Source organism: Sphaerodactylus townsendi, linkage group LG02 (genome assembly GCF_021028975.2).
Source record: "Sphaerodactylus townsendi isolate TG3544 linkage group LG02, MPM_Stown_v2.3, whole genome shotgun sequence".
Taxonomy (NCBI): Eukaryota; Metazoa; Chordata; class Lepidosauria; order Squamata; family Sphaerodactylidae; genus Sphaerodactylus; species Sphaerodactylus townsendi.
In genome coordinates this window covers 127052375-127069728 of record NC_059426.1, presented here as the reverse complement: position 1 = coordinate 127069728, position 17354 = coordinate 127052375, and the positions used below count along the sequence as shown (strand labels likewise).

The window sequence follows — 17354 nt, the reverse complement described above, 5'->3', positions numbered from 1 at the left end:
GTTATAAAACAGCACCTGGGGCAAAGCCTGAGCATCATCCCCCCCAAAAAAAACAAGTGGTGGGTGGGCAAGTGGAGGGGAGGTAAGTGGGGCAGACAGGCAATCCTGGCAGATGAGTGAGCCAGGCAGGCAAGCAAGTGAGGTGGGCAACAAGCAGGGTGGGCAAATGGGCCAGGTGAGTGGGATGAGCCAGGCAGATTGGTGAGCCAGGCAGGCAAGCAAGCAGGACAGGCAGTGAGCAGGGTGGATGAGCAGGTGGACAAGTGGTAGTGGCAGGCAAGCAAGAGGGGCTGGCAGGTGAGCAGTAGCAGCAACAGGCAAACAAGCAGGGTGGGTAGGCAAGCAGCAGCAGATGGGCAGGGTAGGCAAGTGGCTGCAAGCAGGTGGCCCAATGTGCACCCCACATGTTCCAGGCACCACTCGCTCCCCCCTATTGCCCCCTAGATATGCCATTGCATAACAGGTGCTTCTAGAGAAAAGGCCCTTTCTCTGGTGCTCACCATCTTCGCTTTGGAGGCTGAAGGCACTCGGAGAAGGGCCTATGAAGATGATCTTAGATTCTGGACATATTCAGCTGGGAGCAGGTGATCCTTTCGGAACCCTGATCCAAGCTGGTGAAATGTCTGTGATCTGGAAAACCAACATAGACCTGTCCTGTCGATTCAGACTAAGTGGCCTGGCTAAGGCCATGTCTGTTCTGGTTGCCTTTTAGCTCTCCTTTTATAGACCTTACGTGTGCAAAGACTTCTGCCTGCTCTGAAGTACCAAGCCTGATGGGTGCCATTCATCTGGCCCAATTCAGAATGTAAGTGACCTTCACGTTTCCCCCAAGGCATTTTGGCACATTTAAACCATTCTGCCACACCTCAGCTACACATTTAAACATAGTCACATGTTGAAAGCTGTATTAGACATAACTCTTCTCTAGTGTGCTGATTTCCCAAACATATGTATATTTCAGTATGGAGATGCAGTTCCTCCACATGCACTCATATCAATCTTTTAAGCATGCTTGTGCTCTTGGAATAATTCCCATTTGATATCACCAGCGCTGCAGAATTCAAGAAAAAAACCCTTACTTTCTCTCCGATATACAAAGAAGATGACAGTGGGTAGCAGGGAAGTTACCAGATCTAAAGAGACAAGGATCTCTGTAGCTAAAGATGTCAGTCAAAAGATGATAGCTGATATTTCAGCATGTGTAGTATACAGTTGTGTAGGGAGGAGATGGTTTATTCAGTGGCTTCTCAGTGACAAATGTCAGTTGTAAGCCTTTCAAGGGTGCATATCACAGTCGTATCTGAGCTCTATCTCAGCTGTCTGGAAGCCAGTAACAGAAAACGGCCATTTGATCTTGGCTTTACTTTATCTAATCTCATCTATCTATCGCATGCTCTGCTGAGTGGTACCTGACCACCTGAACAGAAATTACACAAAGTCAACAACCTTCCTTGGAAAAAAGGCTTGGTGTGTTAAAGTATTATTTACCCCAACAAATAATGTCATCCCTCATTATAATTAGAATAGTTGTCTGCTTTGTTTAAAGGAAAGGCAATCAAACTGGGTGTCTTTTGGCTTCATCCATATGCATCTTTTTTTAAGTCACAGAACTGAATGCATAGCTGTGCGTACAGCCTATGGTGTGTTCATGCTGCCAGGAGCATTGGCTGTGTAAATATACTGGGACAGTTATTACTGACTGGATTCAATTGCTGAGGCAGCAGGTGTTATTTACATTGCAGGCATATCACCAGTGTAATTAACTCCCTGTTGATCTGATATACATCTCATCTCTGTGTTGAATGAAGAACAAAGGGGGAGGGCTCCCTCCTCTCTTGGGAATTCTGAACATTAGCCCAGAGATCCAACGTGCTCACTCGGTATATGGGACATTGCTGAAAAGCTCCCCCTAAAAAAAGTGGAGCTGTATTGTTGGATCTTCATGGTCCAGCCTACATAATAAACCATAATATTTCTGAATCAGCAATATTTCTGAACCCTTCAAGATTTATGAACTAACTATAATTGTGTGATATTGAGCCAAGCCCTCCAACTGCCAGTTTTCCAGCACAATTAAGGGAATGTCACCACCTGAAAAAGCCTCAGGCATGGTCATTTCCTTCCCTCCCTTTTCATTTGCTTCCTGTGAGTGGTGGAAAATGCAATCAATTCTGCAGCAAACCACTGATTGTTCAGTTTGGATGTAATAGCAAAACACTATACAAACCACAGTTTTCCTGCACATCATAACTGGAGATGATGAACAAATTATTACTTCCATTGGCAATTTGCAGGGAAACTGCAGTATCTGCATAAATCTTAGGCCTATTATACATGGAACACTTACCTCAGGCCTCTTAGCTGTGCAGTGGGGCTGCAGTAGGGTCTTCTTGCATTTCTCTGTTTACACAGGAGGGACCAGCCCACAGCCTGAAGTGCAGCTTTTCTGCTGAACTCTGTTAGGCCTCTGCTTTTCCTGGTTACTTCCATCCTTCAGCAGCCTTAAAGGCATAGATCGCATCATACCTGGGAGTCTCAACACTAGAGCTGATATTCTCTCCCTCTCCCTTCCCCTCCACACATACTCTCTCTCTCTCTCTCTCTCTTGCTATCACTGCTGCAAGAGAAGCAAAGAGGGATGCTTGTTTTAAAGTAAGAGTCTTGTCTGAAATAAAGGTTTAAAAGCCCTCCTGATCATCGGGGAGGTCAAAAGAAGAGCGTGGAAGGTGGGGTGAAGCCAAAAATAAGTCCTGCTTGTACTGTTCCTTGCAAAAGCCCTCTCTGTTATTATTGTATTGAGACATCAGTCTCTCAATAGAGAAGCAGGAAGAAGCTGACAACATGGAGGGAGGGCAGGGGGGAGATGTGCAGAGTCATGCAAGGGAGTGGGAAGGCTTGCTGTGGGCAGTGAGAAGATCTCCGGGCAAAGCTGTGCTCACTGGCAAATCTACCCAATCTGGCAGCAAAGTACATTAAAAGTCATTCTAAAAATGGTGCTTGCCATGGAGAGAATGGAAAGTGAAAATGGAGCTCCAGGAAACAGGTCTATACAAGAAATCTTGATGCAACAGACATTCACCCCCATCGCACAGCAAGCACATTGTGCGTAATAGGCCATAGTTTTCCTGCCTCTTACAAAATAGCAAATACAGTTCCTAACTTCCAGGTGAGGAGTGGATATCTCCTGGAATCACAACTGATCTCCAGACTACAAAGATGACTTCCATTGGGGAAAATGGCAGTTTTGGAGGAGAGACTCTCTGGTATTACACCTTTCTGAGGTACCATTCCTCTTCAAATACTGCCCTCCCCAGACTCTACCCCTGGATCTCCAAGAATTTCATATCCCAGAACCCTAACAGCAAATGATGGAAATGTGCAAAAGAAGGGAGTATACAAGTCCAAGGCTATGATACCATAACATTGTTTTGCATTATGTTTAAACTAAAAGAAAAGGTATCACCCTGCATTTCCAGAATAACTCTCTTTTGTCAAGTCTGAATGATGTGTGTAAAATCTATTGATTTGGGACAGAAACATTTAATTGCTAATACTCAGAAGCTAAACCGGCCTTCTCAGTAACACAAATGTTTTAGTTTTCAGTCTACTGGAAGGTGGAGGATGGCTATTGATACATTAATGGGGAGTAACCACTAGCCATTAAACAGGTTTATTGTTTTATTTATTTAAAACATGTTTATGCTGCTTTTCTACCCAACATTTCAGGGCAGAAGCGTATTGGGGGGAAATGGTGTCCGTGACCAGGATCTGTGGGAATTCTGCCCTGTCCTGGATGGTCCAGGGCAGCCTGATTTCGACAGATCTCAGAAACTAAGCAGGGTCAGCCCTGATTAGTACTTGGTTGGAAGACCACAAAGGATGTCCAGGGTCACTATGTAGAGGCAGGCAATGACAAACCAGCTCTGTTCTTTACTTGCCTTGAAAGCCAAAAGTTGGCTGTGACTTGATGACACTTTCACCAACACTATGGGAATCCTACTGTGTCTTTAGCTAGTTGTGTGCAAAATCACTTTTCAGTGTCCAGAGTCTGCCTGAGAACATAGACCATAGTCCCCGGCCCTGCAACTAGGAAGCAATTATAAGATCACAGAGGTTCTAGGTCAGTGATGGCGAACCTTTTCGAGACCGAGTGCCCAAACTGCAACCCAAAACCCACTTATTTATCGCAAAGTGCCAACATGGCAATTTAACCTGAATACTGAGGTTTTAGTTTAGAAAAAACAGTTGGCTCAAAGGCGCATGCCACTCGGGAGTAAGCTTAGTGGTAGTCGGTGGCTTTGCTTTGAAGCAACTGTGCAACACTTCAAACGGGTGAATCACAACCCTAGGTGGGTTTACTCAGAAGCAAATCCCATTGCCAGCAACCGAGCTTACTCCCAGGTAAAGGATCACACTTTCGTTCTTCCCATGAAAATCAGTAGGGTTTAATAGCTCTTAACAGGATTACCTACACTGCTTCCCCAAAACTAGGTCTTAGGTTTAATACTAATAATCTCCCTGAAATAATTACACTATTATCACATGACGAACTCTGTGCACACGTGCCCACAGAGAGGGCTCTGAGTGCCACCTCTGGCACCCGTGCCATAGGTTCGCCACCACTATTCTAGGTAAAAAAAACATAGTAACCCTGTCAGATTTGAGAGGCCTACTATCTTTCTTTTTCAGAAATTAACAACTATTCATGTAAGCATTTTAAATATAGTTTTCCCTAACTTGAGCCTCTTGAATAGAGCAACTAAAATTTGTATGAACAAACAAGACTGTAAACCTGTGCTTTCTCAATTGAGGTTAAGGCCCCTTCTGTACAAGCAGAATAATGCACTTTCAATCCACTTTGCAGCTGGATTTTATTGTGCGGAATAGCAAAATCCACTTGCAAACAATTGTGAAAGTGGATTGAAAGTGCATTATTCAGCAAGCATTCTTTCTAGTAAGTAATTCTATTCTTTGTTGTTTTATTATGTACTTGAAATGCACCTTACAATTTTGTGTTCACTGTATGACTTTTAAAATTTTGTTGAATGGCTATTATTTTAAATAAAAAATACAAAAACGTTATTTTGAGTTTATTTTGAGTACTGGTTCAGGGCCCAGGGTCCAGCATTGCTACCGCCCAAAGACCGAGTCAGGTCTTTGACAGCCCTTTAATGTTTAAGTAACAACTACCGTGTTTCCCCCAAAATAAGACAGGGTCTTATGTTAATTTTTGCTCCAAAAGATGTGTTAGGGCTTATTTTCAGGGGATGTCTTATATTTTTCAGCTGCTCCGGGAAACCTGTAACTAGGGATTATTTTTGGAATGGGCTTATATTTCAAGCATCCTCCAAAAATCCTGAAAAATCATGCTAGGGCTTATTTTTGGGATAGGTTTTATTTTCAGGAAAACAGGGTACGCTGTGCAGAAAAAAGATACCCTAAACTGCACAGATTATTAGGATAGCCTGTAATTGAATACTTTTTATATCTAATGTTCTATATATTAGACATAACACACTTGAGTTGGACTATGGTTTGTGGCCCTGGGTGAGGTGCATCATGTATCTATGCTTGCACAATGCAGTCATCAATTACTGGTGCCTGGTTGTGAGAGCACTGGGTATGTTCTGCCCAGCCCATTTTCATCACCCTTTTGGGCACTTTGTCAGAACCAAAGTGGATTAGCTGTAACTTCAAAAACCAAAACAAAACCTGTCTGCCTTCAGATGAGATTCATCTTTTTAAAGAGGTCGTTTCATTTCAGAACTTTTGGAACATTTTCTTTCTGGATCTTTGGACACACATTTGAATTAATATTCTGGTGTAGGGCCAGTTATAGAGGCCTGCAGCCAAATACCACATTATGTCGAGTCACACTAAACTAACAGCACCTGCAATTAATAGGGGATCATGTGCCTAAGACATATAAATAAATGAAAGGGACAGAGTCATCCTTCAAAGGCTTGTCACCTTTTAGGCGCTCATGCATACCTTAGACACACTGGGCCAACACAACAGCCTGGGAACAAACTGAGCAATTAATTAAACAAATGTACCAGAACAGAGGAAACAGAGTAACTCTCTGCAGAGTGGGAAAGCTTCCCAGCACTGTATCGCTTAACTGGGGCCAATGATGAAAACAGAAAATGGGAAGTGAGAAGAGTCACTGTCCCCAGTAAGCGTAAGAAAAACTTACAATGTATGTGAGTCCCTTCTAAATGGGTCCAATTGTGATCCCACAAATGTCACGTTTGTATGGGAGGGGTTGAAAGATGTGGAGGGGTCTCTGCAGAACATTATCAAGTCTAGTTTTGTGTCAGTTACCAACTTCTTTTTCTAATCCCTGCGGTAGTACATTTTTATCCTGCCTTTAATGCAAGGAGCCCAGATCAGCATTCATGGTTCTCTCTTTTCATTTCATCCTCACAACAACCCTCTGAGGGAGGTCAGGCTGAGAGAGTGTGTCTGGCCCAAAGTCATTGAGTGAGCTTCACAGGCAGAATCTGGATTGAACCCATGGTTCCCAGGTCTCAGCCCAATGCTATAACCACTACAATGCACTGACTTGTAGACAATCAGATTAGATAAGATTTTCTTACAGCAAATGGTAGCAGTAGCAACAACGGTTGCTTTCATCTCTGGGTTTTATGCGGGAGTTGAGTTGCATGAACTTGAAATCCAAACTGGGTTCTGTGATTTCAGATAAGGCTAAAGTATCCAAATAGTAAAATTGTGTCAACATTGTGTACTGAGACACTTGGTATTCTACCAAGCACTTTGGACACACATTGCCATCTCCAGTTACTGTAATCTTGTTATTATGAAAGAATCTAATCTTTTCCCTTTAAGTAAAAGCTACTGTCTGGGGCTGACTAGATGATGATCCTGTGGAAATCATCCTCAAACTGCCAAGGTTAATAAACACCTCTTCAATTTGCTTGTATTGCCAGTATGTGCTAGCAGCTTAGATAAAAGTTTTATGAAATGGAAACAGAAGGTGCTGGGATTTTTTGACCTTGAGAGAGACAACTTTTTAAAGTCAAACAATTCGAACCTGTATAGCCTTCATCTTAGTTGTTCTGATAAGAGAATAAGAGAGTGCTGAACATAAGATTCCTGGCAAGATAGCAGCCATCCATGATCCTAGTTGCCAGAACTTCTGCCTATTAAAATTATAATCTAAATTAATAACATAGATGGTCTATGTTTTTTTTAAAAATGGTAAGGAAATTACAGACCAGGTGATCGGGAGCAACAGCTGCAGAAGGCCATTGCTTTCACCTCCTGCATGTGAGCTCCCAAAGGCACCTGGTGGGCCACTGCGAGTAGCAGAGAGCTGGACTAGATGGACTCTGGTCTGTTAAGGCATTTGAAATCTGAGATCAAGGAGGATCAAGATTCGTAGCCATAGATTGACTTCTCCTCCATAAATCTGTCCAAGCCCCTTTTAAACCTATCCAGGTTAGTGGCCATCACCACCTCCTGTGGCAGCATATTCCAAACACCAATAACACGTTGCGTGAAGAAGTGTTTCCTTTTATTAGTCCTAATTCTTCCCCCCAGCATTTTCAATGTATGCCCCCTGGTTCTAGTATTGTGAGAAAGGGAGAGAAAATTCTCTCTGTCAACATTTTCTACCCCATGCATAATTTTATAGACTTCAATCATATCCCCCCTCAGATGTCTCCTCTCCAAACTAAAGAGTCCTAAACGCTGCAGCCTCTCTTCATAAGGAAGGTGCTCCAATCCCTCAATCATCCTTGTTGCCCTTCTCTGCACTTTTTCTATCTTTTCGATATCCTTTTTGAGATGTGGCGACCAGAACTGAACACAGTACTCCAAGTGCAGTCGCACCACTGCTTTATATAAGGGCATGACAATCTTTGCCATGTTATTATCAATTCCTTTCCTAATGATCCACAGGATAGTTTGCCTTTTTCACAGCTGCCATGCACTGAGTTGACATTCCCATGGAACTATCAACTAAGATGCCCAAATCCCTTTCCTGGTCTGTGACTGATAGCACTGACCCCTGTAGCGTGTATGTGAAGTTTGGATTTTTTGCCCCTATGTGCATCACTTTACATTTTGCTACATTGAACTGCATTTGCCATTTCTTAGCCCACTCACCTAATTTATCAAGGTCCGCTTGGAGCCCTTCGCAATCCTTTGTGGTTCTCACCACCCTACATAATTTGGTATCATCTGCAAACTTGGCCACCACGCTACCCACCCCTACTTCCAGGTCATTTATGAATAGATTAAAGAGCACTGGTCCCAAAACGGATCCTTGGGGGACACCACTCCCTACATCTCTCCATTGGAGAACTTCATTTACACCCACCCTTTGCTTCCTGTTCCTCAACCAGTTTTTAATCCATAGAAGGACTTCCCCTCTCATACCTCCATTGCTGAATTTTCTCAATAGTCTTTGGTGGGTAACTTTGTCAAAAGCCTTTTGGAAATCCAAGTAGACAATGTCCACTGGTTCGTTATCCACATGCCTGTTTACACCCTCAAAGAACTCTAGTAAGTTTGTAAGTCAGGACTTGCCTCTGCAAAAGCCATGCTGACTCTTCCTCAGCAGGTCTTGCTTTTCTACATGTTTTATAATTTTATCTTTAATGATAGATTCTACTAATGTACCAGGAACAGATGTCAAACTGACTGGCCTGTAATTTCCTAGGTTCCCCCTAGACCCTTTCTTAAAGATTGGTGTGACATTGGCCATCTTCCAGTCTTCGGGGATGGAGCCTGATTTCAGGGATAAGTTGCATATTAAAGTGAGAAGATCAGCAATTTCATGCTTGAGCTCTTTAAGAACTCTTGGGTGAATGCATCTGGGCCAGGGGATTTGGTAGCATTTAGTTTATCAATGGCTGCCAGAACTTCTTCCTTGTCTACCACTATCTTCGCTAGTTCCTCGGATTCACCTCCTAAGAAGCTTGGTTCAGGTGCAGAATTTTCCTCACCTCCTCTTGGGTGAAGACAGATGCAAGGAATTCATTTAGCTTCTCTGCAATCTCCCTGTCATCTTTTAGGACACCTTTTGTTCCTTTGTCATCTAATGGGCCTACCGCTTCCCTAGCTGGCTTTCTACTTTTGATGTACTTGAAGAACTGTTTGTTGCTGGTCTTGATGTTCGCAGCCATGCTTTCCTCATAATCCTTTTTTGCCTCCCATACAGCTAACTTGCTTCTCTTTTGCCACCATTTGTGTTTCCTCTGGTATTCCTCCCCAGTCAAGTTGTGCCACCAGTCCATATAGTTAACATGCCTAGGCTAGCACAGTGATTGCAGCGTGGATAGGAATATATTAGTTGAAGGAATGCTTCTCTTTGAAACACATTCCACAGTCCTGGAAGCAGGATACGCTGCCTAATTGGGATTATTAGAAGGAGCCAAATAATGTGTCCTACATTCAGGACTGACACCACCTATGTTCGTAACAATTAGTACAAAGAGCAAAAATGGCAGTTTTAATAGGAAATCTTTGGTCAATTCCCCACTAGGAAAATAAACCATGTTTCCTCCAGTTCCATTAGAAACAACAACTTTTCATCCCGGGCTCTGCCTCCCCACTGCAGCGTGCGTCCGATGAGGGGGTCAAAGTTAATCCCGGAATCAAACAAATCAACTCTTCCCACTGGCCCATGATCTGCCATGTGGCTCTTTAGTTCAGTGTTCTGATCGGCTGTTATGTTGGGCTGCAGCCCCTCCCCTCTGCCTCAGGAAGTCTTTTCTATTTTTAAAAAAACTTTCGACCTGCACAGCATTGTCGAAACATAGGAAAGCTATTTTTAAACTTTTAAACTGCGCAGCTTTGTTGGTGCACACACGCAGCACCAGCTCTTCTCTTTGTAGAGTCATACCTATGAAGCCACGACCAGCACGCACAAAAAAACCTTGAGCGCTCTGAGCTCAGCCCACTGCGCTCTGATTGGTGCGTTCCTCCTAGGGCGGGAAAAATGACACGATTCATTTCCTGCAGTCTCCCCACCGATGCGATTTCATCCCGGGATTTTCAAAAAACTGCACTTCCCTGCCAATTTTTGAAAAACCTGGGATAAGCGGGGGAGTACACGCCAGGGCTGGGGCAGAGCCGAGTTAGGCGCTGAGGTTGTGGGGAGTCCTTGACGAAACTGGGGTTTCTTGGGGTGAATATTCCAGGTTATTTTGATCGTGGGGATTCATTCGCCCATTGCCTGTAGAAAATTGTAGCTCAGAAAAATATCCCAACAGCAGCATCTAGTGGTCAAAAAGTGAGGAAATACACCGAGTTTTCTAATCACCCCATTCTCCATATGTACATGTATACATGCCAGGGTTGCCAACTTTTTGCTGGGAAATTCGTGGAGATTTGAGGGTGGAGCCTGGGAAGAAGAAGAGCCTCAGTAAGATATAATACCATAGAGTTTACCCTCCAAAATAGACATTTTCTCCAGGGGTACTCATCTGTGTCATCTGAGGATGAGCAATTCCAAATCTCCATGTCCCACCAGGATCGTGACAAATCTGCACACACTGGAAAAAGGAAGATCGCATGGACTACCTCCCCTCACCCCAAAATCCCCAGTATCCACTGTTGCTTCCTTAGTTTTCACACAACCCATTCCCCACTCGCTTATTTTTTTGTGCACCTCTCTCCAACAGAAGTACTGAAAGGTCACATTACGTATGAAGCAAGAAGTAGTTTTTAAAAAGGAAAGAAAACACTTGTTTCTGAAATTATTCAGGCCTGCTAGCAACTATTTGTCAGACATTCATAAAAATGAATCTGAGCATGGACATCTTTGAATTTAATATTTTTGCTATTTTTCTTTGAGAAAATTCTTAGAACTGTTATGATGAGGTGTATCTGTGGAAATATAGGGCAGATAAGGTTGTTGCCTAATTATGTTGTTGTGTTCTACTAAATTTGTTTACTATTCATCTTCACCATTCCCTTTGAGGAAAGAAGCAACATTTAAAACATTTCTAAACTGCCTTTCTACCCAAATGCGGTTACCAAAGCAGATAGCATGAAGTTGAAAGCATGCGACTTGACATGTTCAAACAGCATATGGCTCTGCAGAGGTATGAACTAATACTACCTCAGGCCCACTCTGCACAGGCCATTAAACATGGGTTTAGACTGGGGAAAATTAGTTTTGGGGGGAGCTTTGCACAGATCCCACCCCTAAAGCTAGTCTGCCTTGTGTTTCCCCCCCAAACTGGGTTTTTTGAGAATCGTGCTATTCACAAGCTTTTGGACAAATTCCGGGTTGCAGCCACATGCAAGCCAATGGCAGGGCAAGAGGCGCTTTATTCGGCTGTGTTTTCCTTTTTTTATTTCGCTGCTTACATCTGCAGGTGCAAACAGTCGCATCGTAGTATCATGAGATGTCAGCATGGCTATGGGGGTTCATTTGTGCATGTCTGCGTAGCTACGCATCATTGGGAGGTAAATTAAAAAAACAGACGTGCCTTTGCACGGACTGCAACCCACATTGTGTCCAGTGACTCCAATAGCTGCCTTCATGGCACGTGAATGCAAAAACAGGAAAGCAGGTTACTTTAGGCCAGCTGCAATCCTCTGTACATTTGCTGTGCAGAAAGGGCCACAGGCTTTCCCAGCTTTTTTTACACAGGTTATCATGGCAAGAGGCATAAGGCGGGGAATGACGCCCAGGGCAAAATTGTGGTCGCCCCGCCCCTTTACCTTTGTTCAGCAGGCTGCTGAGCACTCTGCAAAGAGAAGCCTGCTGAAAAAGCAGCCTGACTGGGAGAGACCCCCCCCCCCCTTTACTTTAGTTCAGCTGGCTGGGAGAGGCTGGCCCTGGCCTGGGCAAAGGGTGTGGGGGGGCCCCCCACGTGACCCCAATGACTCGCATCTGGGGCGTGTCCCCCCCGCACCTCTGCAACTGGTCAGGTCTGTTTCGGAAAGATTTGGTAAAAGTACAAGGTGTGAGTTATACTACTGCCTGTTGATGAAAGTACGATCCTGCAACGTAATTTCTACATTGTTAAAGGTATGTTAATGCCCATGCAGTGACACAGGCAGACTATAAATAACGTAAGCAAATAAATTACAGTACGATATATATGTAAAAAGTCCCGGATCAAACGGGACGGGGGAAGAACATCAACTAGGTAATAACAACTTTCCCTGTAACTGTAAGGAAAAAGAAATCACACCTTACATTTAAAATAAATTTAATTTATCTCCTCGCACTTCCACGGTTCCATCGGCCAGCTCATCTTCCGACGACACCCAATAAACTACAATTCCCATAATGCACCAGAGTGCCTGAGGTATTTTTCATTTCCTACCGTCCAATAGGAGGTGTGAAGTGTTAGAGCTGACCAATAAGGACGTGCGAACGATGTGGAAGGTGGCGGTTAAAATTTGAACCCGGGCGAAGGAGAGGCGCATTGAGAAAGCCACTCCGACTTGAATCGGTGTTAAATTAGACGGTTTTTCTACATGCGTGCTCTGTAAGTGACTGGATACGAGGGAGGGAGGGGAGCGCGGAGGTCTGTGTCCGTTAAAAATGGGATTGGCTTTCAGTCCTGAGTCTGGCTGCGGAAGTTTTGGGTGAAGGGGGGTTGCCTTTTTTGACTCTGGGATTCCTTGTCGGTATAGGGAGCCAAAAGGCTGTTGGCTTTTTTGGCGATTTTTCCAGCAGGAATTCTGGTCCCCCAGTTACTGTAGTGATGAGTTCAGGAAGTACTGAGTTCACGAGGGTTGCAAGGAAATATAAAGTCCCTGTTGTAAAATAATAACAAACAGTTAGTGCCCCCCCCCCCCGTTCCCTTTACAACGTCCCGACTTAATTCAGAAAATTATGACACAAAATGGAGTCCCCTGGCTTCATGGGCACCATTAATTTTAATAATTATACATAGGATACTTGGGATTATAGGCACACACACCCTTCATTCTCTGAAACTGGCATTAGGTGTCATCTGTAATTCCTTTCTCCTCCACATTTTAACTCTTGTCATTAGAACTCAAAAATTAGTGTTGATGCCCCTTACATGATTGAAATAATTATCACTGGCCGTTTCCCCACGTTTAAAATGACGTCCGTTTCATCTGGTCCAGGACCTTTTTAGCGCGAGAGTCCTGTTCCCTGGGCCTCCCCACTGCCCCGATCAAAATGCGCCGTTTTGAGCAGCGCCAGAATGACCCTCGCTGAGCGGGTGCAAGAGCAGCAGAGTCGGGGCGGCTGCGTTGTAGCCGCCCCTGTAGTGGGGAGTGCGATTGGACCCCGCGCTACTCGGCGAGAGTAGCGCACAGCAAACAGTGAGTGGGGAAAGGGCCACTGTAAATGTGCTGGGTCTCTGGTTGATAATGATTCAACCAATAGGTTGTCCTGAGTGCTTACTGTCATTTCCTTGGGCTGAATCTTAATTTTCTTCATCTCCTCTAGTTGTTGACATGTCTAGTCCCATAATAACACTGCTCCATGTTGCTGTTGATGCTGTAGAGTAACCTGAAAATAGGGATTACCATGGCTTCGGATGGAAATGAATGGGAATTAAGTAAGGAGAATGTCCAACCTCTTAGGCAGGGGCGAGTTATGGCTACATTGCAGGAAGCTCTGGCTCAGCAGGATGTTTCCAGCCATGCAGTTATCCAGCAGCAAAAACGGTAAAAAATCTTGCTTCTTAATCTTCTTCCTTAAGTGAAGGCGTTTGAATGGTTCAGCACCATAAAAATGTAATTGATGTTTTTGTAGTGAATGTCTGAGGAGTGACTGTTGACTTGCTTTTTAAAGTATTTGTATATACACCAGGTTCAACGGGCCCTCCCTGATACTAGCCCATGAATGTTTGAGAAGGCATATCATTCTTGTTTCGTACCTATGTGTAGTCTTTACATGTGTTCATATGAACATTGCTCTGGGACTTTTCCTCAAAACATGTCCTATTACACATTGTAATGGAGTTGAGATGAGTGATGTGTATCAAACAATAATATTCTGGTATGCGGAGTCAGTAATTTTGAAACAAGAAGCGTAATGCTGTGTTAGTTTTCACTGGAAGTCCAAAAGTTTCTTCTGTTTTTCTGTCAAAGTGGTAATTTGACCTAGTTGGTCAAAGTAGTGTGTTTATATTGTTATGCTGAATTTTAAGTGAAATCCAGATTGGGCTTTTGTGCAATCAGGAGGTACCTGCTACTTGGGAAAATGCAGTTGTGCATCATTCAACCAAAATGATGTACTTGTCTGTTTTGCATTCAGAGTTATTCTATAACATATATTGGCTGATGCTATAAACATCAAATCCTAGAACCCTTGGAAGAAAAAAAATCCAAGATGTGGTGTGTTATCCATTAAATGCTATTGTAATCCAAGAAGCATTACTAAGGTTGAATTTCTAATCTTGCCTGGCCATAATCAAGAAAGGTATTCACAAGATAGACATTCACAAAACTAATGGTGGTTTTCTAGCTACCTTTGTGTTTAATTTTAACTTCAGGGAATTTGAATCTGAAATTCGTTTTTACTCCGGAGATGATCCTCTGGATGTCTGGGATAGGTAAGATGTACTTTTGTGAACAAATATATTTAATTAATTGCCAGTCACCAACATGGGTGTCTTTTTTGTGCTCATAGTTCCTTTGATATCTCTAGGTATATCAAATGGACAGAGCAGACCTTTCCTCAAGGTGGTAAAGAGAGCAACCTCTCCGCTGTGTTGGAGAGAGCTGTTAAATCACTGAGTGAGCAGCAGAAGTATTACCAAGACCCTCGGTACCTCAGTCTCTGGCTTAAATTTGTGAGTTATAGTGCTTGTATTTCTGTTCGTTGTCCTTGTATTTCTGTTCATTGGAGCTCTAGGTGTTTTTAGGCAGATTAAAATGGTCTTCCTTAAGCTATGCATTTACTGACCTCACTCTAACGTAAAGGTCCTTCTACTTTATCATAACTGTTTTACTTGGAGCCAGTCCCCACCTGTGTCTTCATAATATTACAAAGCTACTTTGCACTCCGAAATATTACAAAGCTACTTTGCACTTTGGGTATATAATATGCCCCTTGGTAGAACCTTTAAGAACTGAGACACTGCTTTGTTGGGTGACCCTATGATGCTAAAATGCACTTCATGTATTCATGCATGTATTTTATCTTGTTCTGTCTCCTGTCAGGAAGCAAATTAGAAAGTGAATTATAATGTTACCACTAAGGTGCTTAAAATATAAGCACTAATTAGAACTAAATGGTAAAATAGTTATAAAAACTTCTTTAAGGAAAAGCTTAGTTATGTCTATCTGCTCCTTTCACTTATGTTTTGAAAAATGCTGTAAGTTAGTTTGCTGTTGACTGCAGAGCAGGGATGCACAACTAACTTGACAGTTCTGAAGCTGACTTTTTTGATGCAACAGCGGCTTGCCCTCCCCATATTTTACAGGGAACCTGCTGTAGTGAACCTCTGGACCTGTATAGCTACCTGCACAGCCAAGGAATAGGCACATCTCTTGCACAACTTTACATAACTTGGGCAGAGGAACTGGAAGCAAGAGAGAACTACAAGAAAGCTGATTTGATATTCCAAGATGGCCTTCTGTGTAAGGCTGAACCATTGGACAAGCTACAGTCCCACCATAGGTAATTTTAACAAAATGGGCATATGTGAAGAGCATAGAGGGGTGGGGACAGCCTGGAGAGCCTTCTCAGTAGTAGCCTTCACTGTGGAATGCCCTCCCACCAGAGGCCTGCCAGGTGCCTACTCTCCTGGAGTTTTGGCACCTGGTGAAGACCAACCTTTTCACGTGACCTTTTTCCCCCTACTGGAATGGAGCAGGGGGGAGGTTCAAGGTGTCCTGTACACTCCTCTCACTCTTGGGAATGGTTGGGGTGGGAGTTTTAGAGTTTGTAATTTTGGGAGGGGCGGGGTATAATCGTTTTGCTGTTTTAACTGTATGGGATTTTATTGCTTAAGCCTTTGCCCTGAGACCCAGGCGAGAGGAATAAATCCGTAGCATGTATCAGTGACGCAATTGTGCCTTCATTGATAGCGGCTACTTTGCAAAGGTGTTGTACTTTTGTGTTTAGGCAGTTTCAGGCTCGTGTATCTCGGCAGGCCTTGCAAGATCTTGAACACTACGAAGAAGAGTCAAGTCTTTCTGCTTCTGAACCCCAAAGGACAACACTGGCAGAACTAAAAGGGAGAGGGAAAAAAACAGTGAGAGCCCCAATCAGTCGAGTAGAAAATGCTGTGAAGCGTAAGTTGAGGTTGTACTGCAAAAGTGCTTCAGCTATATTTCAGTACAGCGTGTGAATGGCAGATACCTCACTTAGTTTATTCTCTTAGTCCCAAGCCAGGGTCAGAGGCTCCGGAATTCAGCTTGTCAGCAGACATCAAGTTGTCCAGCCTTCGCAGTGTATGATGAGAATGAAGCAGAGGTTTCTAGAGCTGAGCTTCCAATGCTTGTACCACAGCCATGGGCAGCCCCTCCAGCAATAAAGGCTAAGGAGAATGACTTGCAGGCAGGACCGTGGAACAGGGGGAGGGTGAGTAGAAATGGCCTAATTGAATTTCTCACAACAGATGGAACATGTGAATTTCTGAAAGAAGCTCAACAGTTTGTTGGGGTGCAGGGATTCATATCCTTCTTAGTTCTGGTTTTGGCTAGACTTTGTTAAACTAAATTTAACTCCTTTTGACTATTTTAGACTTTGCAGAGCTGGCTGAGGACTTTACTTTCAATTTCTTGTAGGGTGTTTACAAACAATGAGTGGCTAACGTACTTAAGGGTAGGAGGTGACATCATTAAACTGGAATTTCATTGTGAGCTTTGATGAATCTATTGCTTCACACTCAGAGCTGCCCTTCAAGCAAAACTCTGGTGGGAGTAGAAGTAATAGAGAGGTAGCTGTACAGTAGAGTCAACAGAATGCCCTCCTTGATCTGCTACCTAGGCCACAGAGGTGGAAGCAGAGTGGAGGGCTGCTGACTGTATCTCATGCTCTTTGGCTGAGAAATCTGTCTATAATTTCTGAGTACTTGGTCCTTCACTGGTCCTGAAAAGGTCTTTCTCCTGTTGTAGCTTTGACTTGTCCTGCTATAACTGATCAGTGAAGGAAAAAAAAACTTTAGTTCCCTCTGGTGCTGAGGTTGCAAAAGAGTGAGGGATACTGGTATGGTGCGTGTCTATATGGCAGTGATGGCAAATCTTTTCGAGACTGAGTGCCCAAATTGCAACCCAAAACCCACTTATTTATCGCAAAGTGCCAACACGGCAATTTAACCTGAATACTGAGGTTTTAGTTTAGAAAAAACAGTTGGCTCCAAGGCGTGCGTTACTCGGGAGTAAGCTTGGTGGTAGTTGGTGGCTTTGCTTTGAAGCAACTGTGCAACTCTTCC

General features: G+C 43.6%; 1 protein-coding gene across 3 annotated transcripts in view; it reads left to right on the top strand.

Moving 5' to 3' along the window:
* Positions 1-12321: 12321 nt before the first annotated feature.
* Positions 12322-17354, top strand: part of BUB1B (BUB1 mitotic checkpoint serine/threonine kinase B) — a 28203-nt gene continuing 23170 nt past the window's right edge. For 2 of the 3 annotated variants that reach the window (XM_048486670.1, XM_048486668.1), the window contains exons 1-7: positions 12322-12476; positions 13415-13635; positions 14466-14525; positions 14621-14765; positions 15399-15595; positions 16043-16212; positions 16302-16501. In XM_048486670.1, the coding sequence (XP_048342627.1) occupies positions 13496-13635; positions 14466-14525; positions 14621-14765; positions 15399-15595; positions 16043-16212; positions 16302-16501 (912 nt within the window). In that variant the 5' untranslated portion in view covers positions 12322-12476; positions 13415-13495. The remainder of the gene's footprint in view (positions 12477-13414; positions 13636-14465; positions 14526-14620; positions 14766-15398; positions 15596-16042; positions 16213-16301; positions 16502-17354) is intronic. The other variant, XM_048486669.1, reaches the window with a different exon arrangement.